The sequence below is a fragment of the Acipenser ruthenus genome, chromosome 7 (assembly GCF_902713425.1).
Source record: "Acipenser ruthenus chromosome 7, fAciRut3.2 maternal haplotype, whole genome shotgun sequence".
NCBI lineage: Eukaryota > Metazoa > Chordata > Actinopteri > Acipenseriformes > Acipenseridae > Acipenser > Acipenser ruthenus.
Genome location: NC_081195.1, coordinates 42,076,117 through 42,094,007, shown reverse-complemented (window position 1 = coordinate 42,094,007; position 17,891 = coordinate 42,076,117). Strand labels below are relative to the sequence as shown.

At 36.5% G+C, this 17,891-nt stretch overlaps 1 protein-coding gene across 1 annotated transcript; it reads left to right on the top strand.

Annotated features, from left to right (window-relative positions):
* Positions 1-290: 290 nt before the first annotated feature.
* On the top strand, positions 291-17,870 carry LOC117414873 (sulfotransferase 4A1-like). The gene is made up of 7 exons (XM_034024706.3): positions 291-629; positions 9,242-9,372; positions 9,948-10,028; positions 10,592-10,718; positions 10,960-11,054; positions 12,065-12,203; positions 15,857-17,870. Exons 1-7 carry the CDS (start codon positions 461-463, stop codon positions 15,967-15,969), a joined length of 855 nt encoding a protein of 284 aa, XP_033880597.2. The 5' UTR covers positions 291-460; the 3' UTR covers positions 15,970-17,870.
* The last annotated feature ends 21 nt before the right edge of the window (positions 17,871-17,891 follow it).

Sequence of the window (17,891 nt, the reverse complement as noted above, 5' to 3'; positions counted from 1 at the left end):
TTGCAGAGTACAAGTTAGTTCTAAAATATTTAACTTTTATTGATATCAATATCATACAGTCAAAAAAAAAGATCATATATATATATATATATATATATATATATATATATATATATATATATATATATATATATATATAATTCAAATGCAAAGCGCCATCATTAGGCTCTAAGTGGGATCTTATTGTCTTTGAATATTTGTATGGCTAAGGATAAAATATAATTGTCTGCACTCGCCCTTAAGTTGTGGTACTGATGCTGAACCAAGGAGGCAGCAGAAGCATCACATCGAGCACCAGTGCGCGAATCCCATTACATCATTTTGTCTGGAGCTGATTTGCTGAAGGTCAGAGCTTTCTATACAGCACGGTTTTCCATCCATCCAGTTAATTAAGTAATCTTCCCTCGTTTAACAGATCCCTAGCAGCGCTGCTCAAACCCTAATAATACAAAGCATCAGGATGGCTGAGAGCGAGGCAGGAACCCCGAGCACCCCAGGAGAGTTTGAGAGCAAATACTTTGAATACAATGGAGTGAGGCTCCCTCCCTTTTGCAGGGGGAAGATGGAGGAGATTGCTAACTTCTCTCTCAGGAGTAGTGACATATGGATTGTCACGTACCCCAAATCAGGTAAACAGTGTCATTTAGGTTATATATATAAGGTATAACAGCAATGGTATTAATACTAATACAGCAGTAAAATATGACAATGTGACTTTGCTTCATGGAAAACATTCAGTCCGACTGGTTTACTTGTGTATGCGCACCTGCGCCCATCACACATTTTTTTACCTTGCTATTTAAAATTGTTGTCATTTTAATGTAATAATAATGTTTTCTGCTAACACTGGTTTGGTGGGATATCATATAAACGGCCGTTTATTTATTTTTTGGTTAACAAGGAACTAATACAATTCATGAATGCTCTATATGTGGAAATGGATAATGAACAACAACCATTTGCAGAATACGTTTTCAATTTCTGTTCCTGTGATGTCCCAGTAATCACTGCATATTATAGCAAGATTGGTCAATACATGTTATGTACGGGAAGCAACTCTGTTGCATACAACACCGTTGCAAACCCGGTCTTGGCTCACATTTCTATATCTGAAATTAACAATATTGTCTATGTTTTATAACTGTGATTAAAATGTACGCAATCGCGTCATATTGCAGCATGTATTGTGCTCCTGTAATATGCAATGTTTTTCTTGTTACATTGGATAGACATCAGAGCGAGAGCTGCTGGTGATATGGAACCCAGGACATAGATTAACACAGTGCGTGTTTACATTTCTAGGGTTCAAACACAGAACATTTGAGTACACCATGTTTTTTATTTTTTTTAGTGTGCTATATAAAAAAATACATAATGGAAATGTCAATTGCAAAATGTTATATACAGTACTTAAATAAGATTATGTTGATATATATATATATATATATATATATATATATATATATATATATATATATATATATATATAAAAAGCAAGCTATTACATAATTAGTTAGAATCAAGTAAAGTATGTTTAACTATCTGTTTTTAAATGTTATGTCTAATTATGTGACTATGTAAAACTATATGGGACATATTCACAAATACAGCAGTGCTAACCTTAAATCTTTTTTTTTTTTTTGTAAAATGAAAAACAAACAGTAAATGTTACAGAACTAGCAAGAAACTAGGAAGGAGCATGTAGGAGCTCTTAAATGAAATGAATCTCATGAGTTGTTTATGTGAAGCTTTGTAAGATCAATGTTTTGTCTTATTTTTTTTAAGAAAAGCCGGTGTTAACTTAGCATGGTGCTAAATGTTTTGTGAACATGGCTCATTGTCCTTTAAATAGAGCATGGTGGTAAATGCTTTGTGAACATGGCTCGTCTTTTTTTAAGAAAAATTACAAATAATCAGTAGCTGTGAAATCCTTTCAGTACAGACAGACGGACACAAGTAAGAACATAAGAACATAAGAAAGTTTACAAACAAGAGGAGGCCATTCAGCCCATCTTGCTCATTTGGTTGTTAGTAGCTTATTGATCCCATACTGAAACTTTATATAATGCTGTACATTTATGAAGAATTTTCAGTATACCTTTGGTGGTATGGCTTTTACTAGGTTGGCTTTTGTGAATTTGGAATAGTCCTTCATCACCCTATCAATTGTATATCTAAAGAGTCCTTTGTGCCTCGTTGCAATTCCTGTATGTATCTATATCTTTACATAGCAACCTTATATTGACATTGATTACTGCTATGGGATCCAATCAAAAACCTGCATGCAGATGAAGCTTATGCTCACAGTAGCAGAAAACAGGTACACTGTGTTTTATAAATGAGCTTAATAGTACATATGGATTGATGTGTAAACTATTGTTTAAAGGCTGACCTCAGCATACACTATAAATAAAAGGAAATAAAGAAGTGATTTGTTAAAGTGTTGTATAGAACCTCTGTCTAATGTGATCCCCGAGGGAAAGACCCCTTTTCATCAGAGAGCATCCTATTGATAACAAACTCTATAACCCTGTCATCTGGGGGGGAAAAAATAGGATCATAAATTGTTCTCAGTAAATAACACACAGGACATAATACATCATTGCATTCCAGCGACATAGTGATCAGCACCAGTGTGCTTTTAAAGACATAGGCCTAGTTTAAGATAGTGTTTGAGGCTATACAGTTGTGTAGACTAACTTTACTTACAAAAATGATATTTGTTTAATATCTTGTGCTTCTTTAAAGGAAAAAAAATGCAATGAAAATGTTCCCCCTGTGGTATCATTCTACTAATAGGTGTTACCGTTGAAGCTGCCCTTGTGTTACCATTGAGTGTGCAAATGTTATTTTGCTTTGTTTGTCTTAAGATCCCATCCCCCAGCAAAAACAAAACATTGTACTCTTAGATAATATATATTGTGCCACTTCAAAGCAAAAAAAAAAAAAAAAAAAAGAAGATAATTGGTAGGTAGTGTTATCTTCCTTATTTTGAAAGCATTTCCTCCATTCTTTAACTAACTTCCTATTTTTTGAAAGGAGAAAAAAATAATGTTAATGTTACAAATTGAAAAACAAAACACATTGTGAGTGCTCAAGAGAATTTGAAATATATAACAATTCTTTGGTTTTAGTTTTGTAAAATTAACAAGTGTTTTACCTCTTTAAAAAATAGGAGTTAACACACCAATTCTTGGAAATGCATTGAGTAAGTGGTAATACCCCTGCTGCAAGCTTGTAATTCTCTGACCCTGTTACATTTGAAATGACACAGTGATCAGAAATTACAATAGACTTCAAGAGATAATTGCTTTGCACCACACATATATTCTGTAATCCAGGTCTGTTTATGCTATTTGTGGTTTCAAAATATAGGGATAGAACAGTGTAATTATGTTGTTAGCAGCTGTGAAACATGAACATTTTTCAAATGGACTGGGTCTATTGCATTTATAGCACACTGCATGTTACAATATATGCTCTACCTCCTAGGTTTATCATACTGTCTAACTAAAACAAAAATCAGTAAATGGTTAAAATGCCAATATGTAAGCCCAAAATGCATTGTGGGGAAAGTATTTTTAAGACACTGGGGTCTATTCAAACTTCATGGCAGCAGATATTGCTCTCATTTAAATCCATGGAGAATGCTCGCACAATTTCAGCACCACTTCCTATAAATCCTAGTGACGCCCAAACCTACAGCACATTTCAGATTGGTTGCATTGTGAAGAAGAGAGATTAAGTAGGGAGCTGCCTACAAGATCATTTGCTTTGCTGCATCTTACTTGCATGTGGAATTCAGCAAAACCAACTAGCTGCAAAGACCTGCCCCATAAACAAAAGCAAATTAACTGACAGGCCTTATTATCAATGTTTGCAGTAGATACAGTTAGTAGAAAATTAGATTTAGTTGAGTATGAGCTTCCCTCCAAAGGCATGTGCATTGATGCATATTGTATAAACATGCTGTGTGAAGGATGCCATTGTAAGAGATATCATCTTGTGCATTCTGGGTGAGAGAAATGGAAAAGGAAGCTGTTCTGGCTGCTCAAACTGTGTAAATCCATATCTTTGGTTGATTTCTTATATGTGAATTATAATGTTTCTGAAAATGTGATATATTGTGGGTGTTCAAGTGTTATTAGATAGATTTACTTGCTTTGATATCGCTTTTATGTTTAATAGCAAGTTCTGGGGCCCTGATCATCGTCTTTGTGATTTCGCTATCAAGTTCTGCACAAGATGATATATATTTTACAATAAGATCAATGTTTGAGATTTACCGTAAATGTTCTTACTATCTTATGAAGCTTATGCTTAAGAAAAAAAAGAAAGTACCCTGTACACAGATACAAAGTGTAGGAACAATTCAATAATTGATCATTTAATGGTTATCTGGGTTGATTAGTTCTCTTATTAATATTATTTAATTGACGCATTACAAAGATCAAGGATTTTCTATGAACACATATACATGGGCACAGTTTATTTTGGATACTGTGGTTTTAGGTGTACAACAGACCCAGACTGGTTTGTCTGATAACAGTCGCTGTAAGTTTTACAGTCCTCCAGCCGGGCCTCAGTCTCGTTGCTTGTGGCCGTTGACCCACTTGCAGCTTGCTTCCTCATCTTGGGTCCATTTTTAGGCAGAGTCCCAGAGTTGCAGCTTTGCTTAGCAGAGTGACAGCACCTTGTTTAGCATTCAATGTGGAGCGCAAAATGTTTAGTTTTGCTTGGATATTTATAGTCTTTTCACTCTGCTGAGTAGCCACTTTCATGAGATCATTTGTGTACCTCACCTTTTTAAATCTTTGAGATTTGTCCTTTGTCTGCTTCTTTTCGTCCAGCAGCTTGTTGTTGAAGTTTGGACTTGTTGACATCTACTGTATATTTTATGTCTTCCTTGCACCAAACCGCTTGTGGTTGCAGTTTTGCGGTCTCTTCACTGTCCTTTCAACCTCACCCAGTCCAGATGCCCCCTCCTAGCCCTAGTATTCTTCAGTTCAGTATTCCTGCCAGGAACCAAGGGGCCATTTTTCTTAAGACACAGCAGTTTGCTCTTTTTCCAAAGACACAGCAGTTTGCTCTTTTCATAAGACACAGCAGTTTCATTAATTAGTCCAGTTATATCATTAATACACGTTCAGGGAGTAATATCATATTCAGGGAATATGTTCACTAAAGGGTTCAAACATCTGCCCTATGTAGCACACATCTTTGTGTAACTGGGCTGTCCTACTTGGCATCACATTACTGGTTCATTTGTTATACAAACAGCATCCTTGTTTACTGTACACAATATGCCCTAAATTATCTTTTAAAAAAGTAATTAAGTTTAAGGGCCTAAAAATACATTCCAAGTTAATGAATCTCACATAAACACTTAATTAATTTAGTCAATGTAGATGATGCCTTTTGGCAATTGCCTCTATCAATAAATACAAAATAAAAATGTATCAACTCAGCATTATAAATGTGCAATGTAAAATTAATTAATCAACAACAAGTAAGTGTACAGCCAATTATTTTTTTTATTTTTACTTGCAGTATGATTAAACTCAATTTAAAAAACTGATTAGTACTTTGCACAGTTCCATTCACAAAATACCAAAATGGTAGAGCTGTTTATTATCTCTTTGAACTTTGGGTGTTTTTTCTGTGTAAGTTAATACTACATGTGTAGGGTGTCTAGCTTATTGAATAAATGTCATCTTATGCAGTTTGAGAAACATCATTTTTATCCCTCCCTCTCCTGGTCGGGAAATGGTTCAGTCCAGAATCAAGTGCCACAGTCCCTGAATAATGCGTGTTGGCCATTAGCGTTAATCCTTTGCTGCCCAATGATTGTCTGTTTCCAGTTTAAGTTGCAAAAAAATAATGTGCAATGGCAAATGTACCTCTTTTTAACAATAGAAAAACACCCATCAGATCTCAATTCAGTACACATGTACCACTTTCAATCTGACAGCTTGCAAACAAACCCACTCTTCTGGATCATGCTCCAAGATAGCTCCCTCCTCTGGATGTAGTGCACACAAGCACACCAAGCCTTGCATCTTCTTAAAACAGAAAATAGGCTACAAAAGTGATTTATGTTTTCCAACCAGTAAGTAGCCTATCCTGTTCAGATGACTTAACAATGCAATTTTACAAATAACTAAATACTTAAATTTAATAATTATTGGATAATTAAACATATCATTTTTTTATTATTACTATTGTCTTAAATACATGTTTCTAAATGCAGAAATTATGCTAGGAAGTGATACCGTTAGACACATCTCATTCTCCGCCAGGTCTGAAGCACGTCTCAATTATGATGCCGGTAAGGGTCAGTTAAAGGCACAGTACAGATTTATGAATCAGACGAATAATATGTTAATGAGATAATGGGTCTCTAATGTCACGATAACTGATGTGTTCTGACAGTAAATGGCGTTTATGCATCACCTGATGAAATACTGTCATGGTAAACATTCTTACTGGCACGATAAAGGAGATGGTAAGTTTTATGACTATGGGCCTAAATGTCTTTTACCTTGTTCATCTTGTAGCAGTTTCATTTTTTGCTTTTCTGTGTGTGTGTGTGTGTGTGTGTATGTGTGTGTGTGTGTGTGTATGTGTGTGTGTGTGTGTGTGTGTGTGTGTGTGTGTGTGTGTGTGTATGTGTGTGTGTATGTGTGTGTGTGTGTGTATGTGTGTGTGTGTGTGTGTGTGTGTGTGTGTGTATGTGTGTGTGTGTTTTGTTTTGATTTTGGAACATTGGAATTAGGTCTGGTGTTCTATGCACGGGATGACATCAGTACACAGGATAAGATTTATTGCAATTTTGGCAAATACTTCACTGGTTGATTTTTGATATGTGATTTATAATTTCTATAATATATTTTTGTTCTCAGATGCCAGTTTCTGAAATTCCATTGCAGCCAAGCACCCCCGTCCTCCCCATACAAAATGTAAACATTATGTACTAAACACTATAGTAAAAACCCTTCCTGCTGCAGCACAACAGCTTCATACTCAAAGCTTAAAGAGATACTGGCGTGTACATTTTCAAATAAACCTTTTTTTATTCCAGGCAGTGATAGTCAGCAGAGAACAGAAAAATCTGTCTAACAACAAGCCTGCCACTGTCCAGAGTGCTTGAGCCTATCTTGCTGCATAGTGAAAACAAACAAGTCTGTCATAATAAAAACAATAATTTGATATAATATTATTAGAAACAAATATTATTATAACACAGACTGGCTTTTAACAGGATTCCACATGACATTAAGAAGAAACTTCAGTGACGTCTGGTGGGACACCACAGAAATAACCAGAGGCATCCCAGTTCATTTATGAAGGTTCTCAAATTGCTGCAAGAAGGCTATTATTAAAGCCTTTCAGAGAGTGCTTTCTATTAGAGTTTACATGGGGGGGAAATATCTATATGCAGAGATTGCAATGGGGAATGGACATTAGATCTGAGCATTTTTTATAATGTAGTTTTGTCTATTTTTCTTTAAATTGAACAATAGCAATCCCACCGGGTTACAAGTATTAGACATAGAATACATAACTAAACATATAAACATATAGTATATGATGTGATATTGTTTTATTAATAAATTAGGATGTAGATATACTGTATTTTTTTATTAGGGGATTAGTCAACCTTGCTGAACAGATTGTAAAACTACGACCAAATTGCACTCCAATGTATTTTTTATCTTCAGTTTCACAACAGATTATCTGATCTTGTGACAGAAGCATGTTAGGTTACCTTAGGGTAATTTCCTTTTTTAATTGGTGTTTGACCTTGAAAAAATAGGGACAGCCAAACATAAACATGAAACTACAGTAAGCAAGTCACCAGGGCATGATGGACAATATTACTACCTGTATTGACTACCAGTTTATTTTGTGTGTGTGTGTGCACAGCAGTTTCCCATTCTTAATACAACCAAGTATATCTAGTACTAAATATGGCACTATGCATACAAAAAATGTATTTAATTTAAGTGTTGATCATGCATTGGACTAAAAAAATAAAGTTATACCATTTTTTTTTTTAAATGCAGCTCCACTGATTGGTTATTTTCCCAAAAGTGACAGGTTGAAAGTCTACCTAGATTGCCTTAGTGTATTAATGTGTTTACTTTGAATTACTCTGAATTTCTATGATTGCTTAATATATCACATTGAGAAACTGCAAATTAGTCTGCCCACCCTGCATTACATCACTACAGCGTGTCCATCGAAAGGGTTGATTCAATCCAGGTCAGGGTCCTGTCTGCTGAACCATTACGACATTCATATCCTTTACCAGCACTGATGCTAAGAAGCCTTGAAATGCAGCCCTCTGTTGCCTTTTTAATGCCTGTGAGATGAAAATTGGTATTAGAATAAAATGACCAGCTTTACAACTGCAAGGGTGTTTGTTGGATTATAATAAATAGGACATTTATTTGCACAAAAGCAACATTGAAAAACATCAGGAGTGACGGCTGATGCAGCAGATCGCAAAGCCTTGAACTCAGCTGGTGGAAACTCCAGAAAGCTAGATAAACTATTTCAATTGATGCATCCATTAATTCGCTACATGTTCAGAAGTGATAGCCTTTTCAGCATTCATCCCAGTCTACAGTGATGCCTGTTGCGGGGGCCTGGAAGTGACATTTCATGGTGAAGAGGGCCTGTAATTTATTGAAGCAATTTAGGTATCACAAAACTCAAGCCTGCTTTCAGAGCTTTTTTAACTATTTTATTTTTGGTACTTCTATAATCTCTCAAAACTGCTTATTTGTCTTCATCTGGCGAACATGTACTTTTAAATTAGATATTTGACAAATAAATCATTTTTAAATGTTTTATTTGTATTACATTTATGCTGAGGAGGTGTGTTTGTGTATGACAGGTTAACCAGCCAGACTGTTTAATATTCAGCCTTTCCACTAGGGGTGAAAAAACACCACCTACTAATGCTAAAGACATTGGGGCTAATTTTAAAAGCCAATAATAATAATAATAATAATAATAATAATAATAATAATAATAATAATAATAATAATAATAATAATTTACTGAACTTACTTCAACTGACTTTGAAATTATGTATCTGCCGTGTTTATTTCTAGTTTTGTTATATAAAGGTGCTCTCTGGAGTAAAGTCAACTCCAAGCTGGGTACTCTACCCAGGATGTTACTGTACATTGTAGTCTTCTGTTAGTCTTTATCACGTCTCCTCTCTCCTCAGGTACAAGTCTGCTGCAGGAGGTGGTGTATCTGGTGAGTCAGGGCGCGGACCCAGATGAGATTGGACTGATGAACATCGATGAGCAGCTTCCTGTTCTGGAGTACCCTCAGCCTGGACTTGACATCATCCAGGTAGCAACCAGTCTCAATCTCTCACTGCTCTTCACTGGGAGGCTGCGGCCTGATAACTGTATGCCAAGGAAATTGAAAATGAGTGTACTCTAGAGGGGTTTAACAGAAAGATACCACAGGGACTGTAAAAGAACATCTAGACTTTATAAATACTGTAACATTGGGAACTTGATATCATGTTCGGTATGAAAGAATAGTGCATGACCTAGGGATTTACAGTTGAATACGACTTTAGGAATAAGTATGTTTCCGCTGTTTCTCAACCATAGTCATTCCTAAGTAAAGGTTGGTCTGGTGAAATATTGAACATATTGAAACTTGTCAGGTCCCGGATTGGGAGTGTGGGCTAAATGTGTTTTTAGACAAAGTTATGTAACAGTTGGCTGTAAGTTACCTGATCTGAATGCAGTCCCAGCAATTCCAATATTTTAATGGTATGTTACATTCAGAAAGGAATAAGAAATGTTGAAATGAAAAGTTGATTGGGTGCACCATGAAATTCCACAAGACAAGACTGTCTTCCTTACAGTAAACGGTTATGGGAGGACTGTAAGCACATTCTGTTTCTGTTTCAGGAGTTGACATCCCCTCGTCTAATTAAAAGTCATCTGCCATATCGGTTCCTCCCCACAGCCTTGCACAATGGAGAGTCCAAGGTGTGTTTGCTGCAGCATGATGCCCTGTAATGATTTTACCACTGTGGGGATAAGAACACAATGAACATGTTATATATATAGATGCTTCACCTTATAGCTGAAGAACAAGTTATAAATTAACAACAGTTTTGGGGTCACAATTAACCAGAGTTAACTCCCATAGCTGTGGGACCCTACCCTAAAACACCCTTGTAACAGGGGTGTTTGTTACATGTGTTGTTTTTGCATTTTGCACATTTTGTTCTATGTCCTCCGTGCACTTCCATTGTTGGTAGTATCTGTTTGTTTTGTGAATAAAACCTGCATGCCAACTACAACCTCTGTCTCGATCTCCCGCCTGTTAATCAGCAGCAAATATGCACACATGCTTTTACACTGTTACAACCCTGTTATGATATTAAAACATGTATAATTTATGGAATTAAGGGTGGAATGTAATACATATTAGTTTTATTATTTATGTTGCAGTATATATTTCTTTACTCTGTTCAGGAACTATTTTTGACTGTATTTTGCCTACCCTGTAATGCTGTAAAAGTCAGTATCTTTAACCTGATTCACAGATGATATACATGGCGAGGAATCCCAAAGATCTTGTGGTGTCTTACTACCAATTTCATCGTTCCTTGCGGACCATGAGTTACAGAGGAACATTTCAGGAGTTCTGCCGGAGGTTTATGAATGACAAATGTAAGATTCTGGGGAATCTTCATACTTTTCTAGACAATATCGAGTTTGATAAATGATGTATTTCAAAACACACCAAAAGAGAATTAAAAATGAATCACAAGCATGTCAGTGACATTCATACCCCCCCAGGGCTGTAACGTATGTATGCCTACTAAACATAGTAAACAATGTGACGAGGTACGGAGACTGAACTAAACCAATGGACTGTCTGACTGCTATACTGTGCCTCTCTTTCTTGCAGTGGGCTATGGTTCCTGGTTTGAGCATGTCCAAGAATTCTGGGAGCACCACATGGATTCCAATGTCCTTTTCTTGAAATATGAAGATATGTACAAGGTACAGTACTCTACTGGAAAAGCCAAATAAGTGTCCGGCTTCCTTTGAGCTCTTGGGAAAGAGAAGAGGGTAATGTATAAAATATTAGACAACATGTACTATATTTCAATAACATTACAAAAGCCACCATGTGATCAAGGGCTTGTGACATTAGTGCTGTATTCTGGGTATCCTGTGTTTGTTCTCTAGTCAGTTCTGATCACATTCTGGTAGTGTAAGTGTAAGTGGATTTCAAATAGATTCTTTATTGTCTTTTCTAAAGTCTTCAGAGAAGCAAATGTGCTTTTCTTTCATATGAGCACACATTACACACAGATCAACATTTACATGGTAAACTTACAGTTTAAAATAAAGCATTATTGACATTGAGACATGAAACAACATAATTTGGAATGGCTTCTCCAACAACTGGCATAGACAAGAGGTCTTACATGAGTGTTACATAAAGCAGAACTAAAGAACTGTTTACAAAGTCACTTGATTTAAAAGAAGCAGAAGGAATGTGTTGAGTTATATCAAATGTAATAATTATTCTGTGATATAGCCTATTGTCCAGAGTTGCAGAGCTAATCAAAAATTGGATACAGCCACCAGTGATGCTAGCGACCTCATTAAGTACTGTGATGCTGGAGGCTGTGTGGTCCAGTGGTTAAAGAAAAGGGCTTGTAACCAGGAGGTCCCCAGTTCAAATCCCACCTCAGCCACTGACTCATTGTGTGACCCTGAGCAAGTCACTTAACCTCCTTTGCTCCGTCTTTCGGGTGAGACGTAATTGTAAATGACTCTCCAGCTGATGCATTGTTCACACACCTTAGTCTCTGTAAGTCGCCTTGGATAAAGGCGTCTGCTAAATAAACAAATAATAATAATGCTGGCTAGCCTAACTAAGATCCAACAAAATGGACACTATTCATTGTCAATACCTGTACTGTACTGAACTTTTGTGTTTTTAATTGGTACAAGTGTGATCACCATGGTGACAGCACCCTTGTTTTCATTACTCCTGGCAGGACCTTGCGACTCTGGTAGAGCAGCTGGCGAGGTTCCTGGGAGTTTCCTGTGACAAGGCCCAGCTCGAGACCATGGTAGAGAGCTGCCACCAGCTTATTGAACAATGCAGCAATTCCGAGGCTCTCTCCATCTGCAGGGGTATGTTCAGTCTCAGAGCTGTCTGGTCCTGTTGGTAATATATACAGTAATAGCAATTGGGGAGAGAGTGGAAGTGGGGTGCTTAGAGGTATAAGAATATTTTTACTCACAGTGCTAACTATGCTTTTGATATAATGTCAGCTCTATGCTACCTGTTCCTGTGCTTCCCATTATCACCACTGTCCTGCAGACACACTTGTCTGTAAGCACATTCTGTTTAGTCTTGTGTCTATTTATAACCCTACTTGTCACATTCTTTAGATGCACGACAGGGTGTACTGTAAGTATTGAGTACAGCTCCATATTTTATACGAGCAATGGGTTGTATTTATTTAACAAGGAGAAAACCTTTACTGTAGTAGTTAAAAGGTACACTTTAAGTATCTCACATGTCCTCTACAGATCTTTCTCACAGTAATCTAGAATATTATCTTTCTTGTATTCATGCACATTGGACGCACATGACATAACATTGTTCTGGATGGGTTTGACTTATTGCATAGTGACAGTTAACTTGTACCCTGGGTGTTGTCATATACCACACTAGCTGGCTGACCCTGCCCTTTGCACAGGGGACTTGTTTAGTTGACATGGAATATTGTCATCACATGCATGGCATTGACAGCACTGAAGTCCAGCACCCTCCGTATTGAGGTCAGCACAGGTAAGTGTACAGTTACCTCAATGCTGTTTACTCCACAGCACTCCAGAGGATCATTCGAATTGCACACCTGTTCCCTGCACTTAAACTGCTCTTTATTTTTATAGAGAGCCTGCATTAGAACATAAGAATAGTTGGGGAATGACAAAAAGGCCATTAGGTCCATCAAGACTCATCCCTTGTTAACACGCCATTCTCCCCTACTGGAGGGGACTCATTTAAAAGCATGTAATCTAGTCTTATTTTAAATGTTCCCAGTGTTTTAGATCCTGCTACTTCAGCTGCTGGGCTGTCCCATGCCTTTACAACTCTCTGTGTATAACAGTGCTTCCTACCTTTGGTTCTAAACTTACTTTTACTCAGTTTCCATTTATGCCTTCTTGTTCTTCTCTCTGTGCTAAATTTGAAGCAGTCGGGTTAACTTTATCTATACCATTTATGATTTTAAAGACTTCAATCAAGTCCCCTCTTTCCCTATTGCTTCATGTCGTCTTCCCTGGTTTCTTGTTAAAGTTTGTTTTAAGAGCTGATTACATTATTCTGCCCTCCTTCTCTCCCCCTGCTTACTTTTATCTCCCTTGGTAACATGTGCTGATCTTGGTCATGTCTAAAAATGTTCTACAGGTTGACTATGGGGTGTTTTATAGGCAATGGGAGAAGCCAGCCACTATAAATCCTCTAGCTTTAGTAATGCAAATGTCTCTCCTAAATTTCAAAGTGTATATATCAAAGTTTACAGTGCCCTCTAGTGGCGATGGCACAATGTCACCACTGTTGCACTGCACGAGACATCTACAGGAACTATATACAGTATATAATCCATATGTATATGTATTGGTTCACTTCAGTCTATTTCATTGCACCACAATAATACACTCATACATGATATTATGCAATAACAACAAACTACTAGAATAAAGTGAATTTCTTATTCGTGGGACAAAAAACATTTTCAACCTTTATTATTATACAGTGGCTTATTGAGGACATGAAAAAAAATGGTTATGTCGAGATTGCGAGATAAAATATCTCAGGATCTAGACATAACAATTTGTCCCCCATGTCCTCAACGTTTTATTATTATTATTATTATTATTATTATTATTATTATTATTATTATTATTATTATTATTATTATTTACTTCAACATATTGCTTTTGTTTTTAGTTTTTTTTTTTTTTTTCCTTTTTCATCTTATTTTTCTTTTAGTTCATGGACTCATGAGGTGAAGATACGTTGGCGTGGTTGTGTGAAACAGGTCATTAGAGACCACAATGCATGACACATACAAACACTTGAGCCAAATATTAGAACAAGGTGAGTGCTATTTTAGTATGTAAAGAGACCATTTATCAATCAAATGGTGGTATATCGGATCTCAGACTTCTTTTATGATTATGATCATTAACTCTTTCAGCACTGATTATATCAGCTTTTATTAGTGCATTGGGATTCACCTAGGATTGCATTACTGATAAATAAATAAACAATTGGGCTTAGATGTACATACAGTATTAGTGTTTTAGATTAGTTTACTGGTCTGTTGTTTTACCTCTACTTTACAAATAGAGCAGCCCACAGAATTGAGTGGAGTTATTTTTCCTTGACCTGCACACAGTTCAGGTCTGCAGTATCAAAATAGTTAAAATTACCTTCAATAATAGTCATGTCTCTCTCTCTCTCTCTCTCTCTCTCTCTCTCTCTCTCTCTCTCTCTCTCTCTCTCTCTATACATTAGGGCTGTCAAGCAATTAAAAAAAATAATCTTAGTTAATCTTGGTTTTAATCGCATATTTAATTGGTACACTTACTGCATCCATCTCACTTGTTTGTTTTAGTACTGATGCTATTATTATTATTATTATTATTATTATTATTATTATTATTATTATTATTATTTTAAAGTTCTTATTACCTATAAGGCCTTACATGGTCTTGGACCTTATCTTCAAGATCTGCTGACCCCATATGGTCGTTCCCTGACATCGGAAAATGCTAATCTTCTGACAGTCCCTATATATACACATAGAGTTTAATAGCTGATTTAAATTTGAAAATATTCAGTGCTCCACAATCATGTTCAGTTTTGCACGGGTATGCTTGTTGGTTTTTCTTCCTACAGTATATTCCTCCATAGCCTTTTGTGAATTCAACATGTACAATGGACTCTTGTGGACAATGCACTTTGATTTCATTCCTGAAAGTTGTTTAAAATGTAGAGACACACCACCCCCCCCCCCCCCCTCTCCCCACCCCCCTTGCTGAAATGTTTTGAAATCAGAGCAAGTAATCTACAGTTCATACTATTCCAGATGGCTTTCCATCAGTCCCTCTGATTCTTATTACTGTCATGCATTTTCGGTCTGTGAATTCTAATTCATTTTGCTTCAGTACCATGACAGAATGTGGAATTCTCAGGCCTTCTGAGTATCGAAATGTAATTATAAACTTTTACTTTTGAGCATTTCAGTTTCAGCATTAACATATTAAGTAGATTCTATTCTAATCAATCAATCAATTTGAATTTAACTTTCTATAAGCCTGCTTCATGGTGACATTCACTATAATAAAATAAAACTGCTGTTGTATATATACTGACTTTGGGCAAAGCCCCAAATAAACGTTTTAATAACTTATTTCAGGCTTTGCCCGGGCAAACCACGGTCTGCCCACTGCTTCTCCAGCAGAGTCCGAATCACTCCCTCTGTTCTTTCATTCCTGTTCTGAGTGACAGGCAGACCTTCGGAAGAAGGAACATGAGAAACCCCATTGACACTTGCGTAGTACCAACGGCAACAGCTGGATAGGATTGCAGTTATTTGGCTAATAAATATATAGTATGTCAAATGTAAATGTAATATCTGATTTAGCAATATCAATAATAGTGGAAGCATGTAAAGCATGTTACCAAGAAGTAGTTTAACAAATTAGAAGGCATTAATTATTATTATTATTATTATTATTATTATTATTATTATTGTGTTCTGTTTTAGGACGAGTTGGCCTTTGGAAAGATGTCTTCACTGTATCGATGAATGAGAAGTTTGACACAGTTTACAAACAGAAGATGGGGAAGTCAGACCTCAACTTTGAATTCAGCTTGTAAAGAGGCCACTTTGCATGCACTTCCTGTTCTCTCAATCCCACATGTAAAGCTTTCAAACGTGCTCTACAAAGCTGCTGGATCAACTGGCTATTCCATGCGTAATACAACAGCACCCAGATAGGAAATAGGAACTTCTGCATCTTCACTTGCTGTTTTATCTTTCTGTAACCTTTCATCTTTCTATTATATACATACATGATTATTATTATTATTATTTATTTCTTAGCAGATGCCCTTATCCAGGGCGACTTACAATTGTTACAAGATATCACATTATACATTATTTCACATTATAAAGATATCACAGCATTTTTACATACAATTACCCATTTATACAGTTGGGTTTTTACTGGAGCAATCTAGGTAAAGTACCTTGCTCAAGGGTACAACAGCAGTGTCCCCCACTGGGGATTGAACCCACAACCCTCCGGTCAAGAGTCCAGAGCCCTAACCACTACTCCACACTGCACATGATAAACTATAATCACAAAGCCTTGTGTAAATCAATGACACTGCCCTGAATAAAATTCCCTGCAGGTAACTTAAGTGGTGTACTTGGTATCCACCTGTAAAAGGTAAACCAGAACCAAAAAAAGACAATAACTTAGTCATGCCAGAAGAATCTCAGGGTTCAGCTGTTGCAGTAAAAGTCAGACCTCCCAGGTTCAAATCGTATGACAATCTCAATCCCCAATACTATTAGAACCCGTACCAATGTCTGTTTCATCTTAAAAGGAGTGATAACCCAGGCTTTTAAAATGCATTTTCTTACATCTTATCAAAATTGGCAACTCTATATCTCTGTTCCCCTGTTGTTGTGTCAGAGATATATTGGTCCTTTGGAAGTTTGTCTTTTAACTTTTATTTAGGATGTTCAATGCCACACTATAGATCTAGAAATGTTAGGCTGCTGTTACCTGGTAATGCTTTTTGTCAACAGACTTTGATGATGTACCAGAATGAGGCTGGGAACATGGGAGTGGGAGGAAGATGCAAGGCATGGAGATAGATTGATGCACAGGAAGTAATACTGTACCAGGAAGCAGCAATTTAGACTTTCCAATTGTATAGTGTTGTGCTTGAAAAATCAGTAAATTCTCAATTAAAGTGAAAAAATGAAACCAAAGAATAACACAAAGAACTTCAGTGCAACAAACAAACCACTGATAATGTTGCTAAAAACGTGACTCAGAGTCCTTTAAAGCAACTTAATTGCTTTTGAAGCTGTCCATTATTCTTGGACACTGGCATGTAGGACTGCAGTAGGGTTTGCATCCCTCGCCAGGCAGTCAACAGATGCACATCCTCAGCTGGCACTTCTCTGAATGTCTGGGGAAAAGATCAAGATGATGCACAAAAATACTGTCTCAAATGTTTCATTTTTGAGTTTCATTCGTGTACCTAAAAAATGAATTGAAAAAAAAAATCCAGAAGGGTTTAAGTCACAATAGTCTCTATAATCTGAGTTCTGGTGCCATGTTTTATTACCAGCATTACCAAAATAACAAAACCAACACACAGGTTTAAACCTGTGTAGATAAAAAAACAAAAAAAACAAAATAAAACCTGCAGATGCAATCCATTCCACTCCTACATTAAACATTGGCTCAGCCTGGCCTGGAAGTCCACCCTGCCACCATTACTGCACAGTTACACACTTTTGAATGTTTTTAGTGTTGTGTGGATGTTTAAAGCTAATGTATATGTACATATTGTAAGTGGCAGTTCAAATAGCATGGCTCGGCTTAATAGCGTGACTTTCTCTGCTATGCAGTCTATTTTACTGGCTATCTTGTTTAGGTAATATTTTTATATTCTTTGGTTAATGTATAAATGCTAAGCAACTGTAATTTCCATGCTTGCTTCCTAATTTAGTAATAAAGATATGTGTCTGATCTGTATGTGTGTATTCAAACATTACC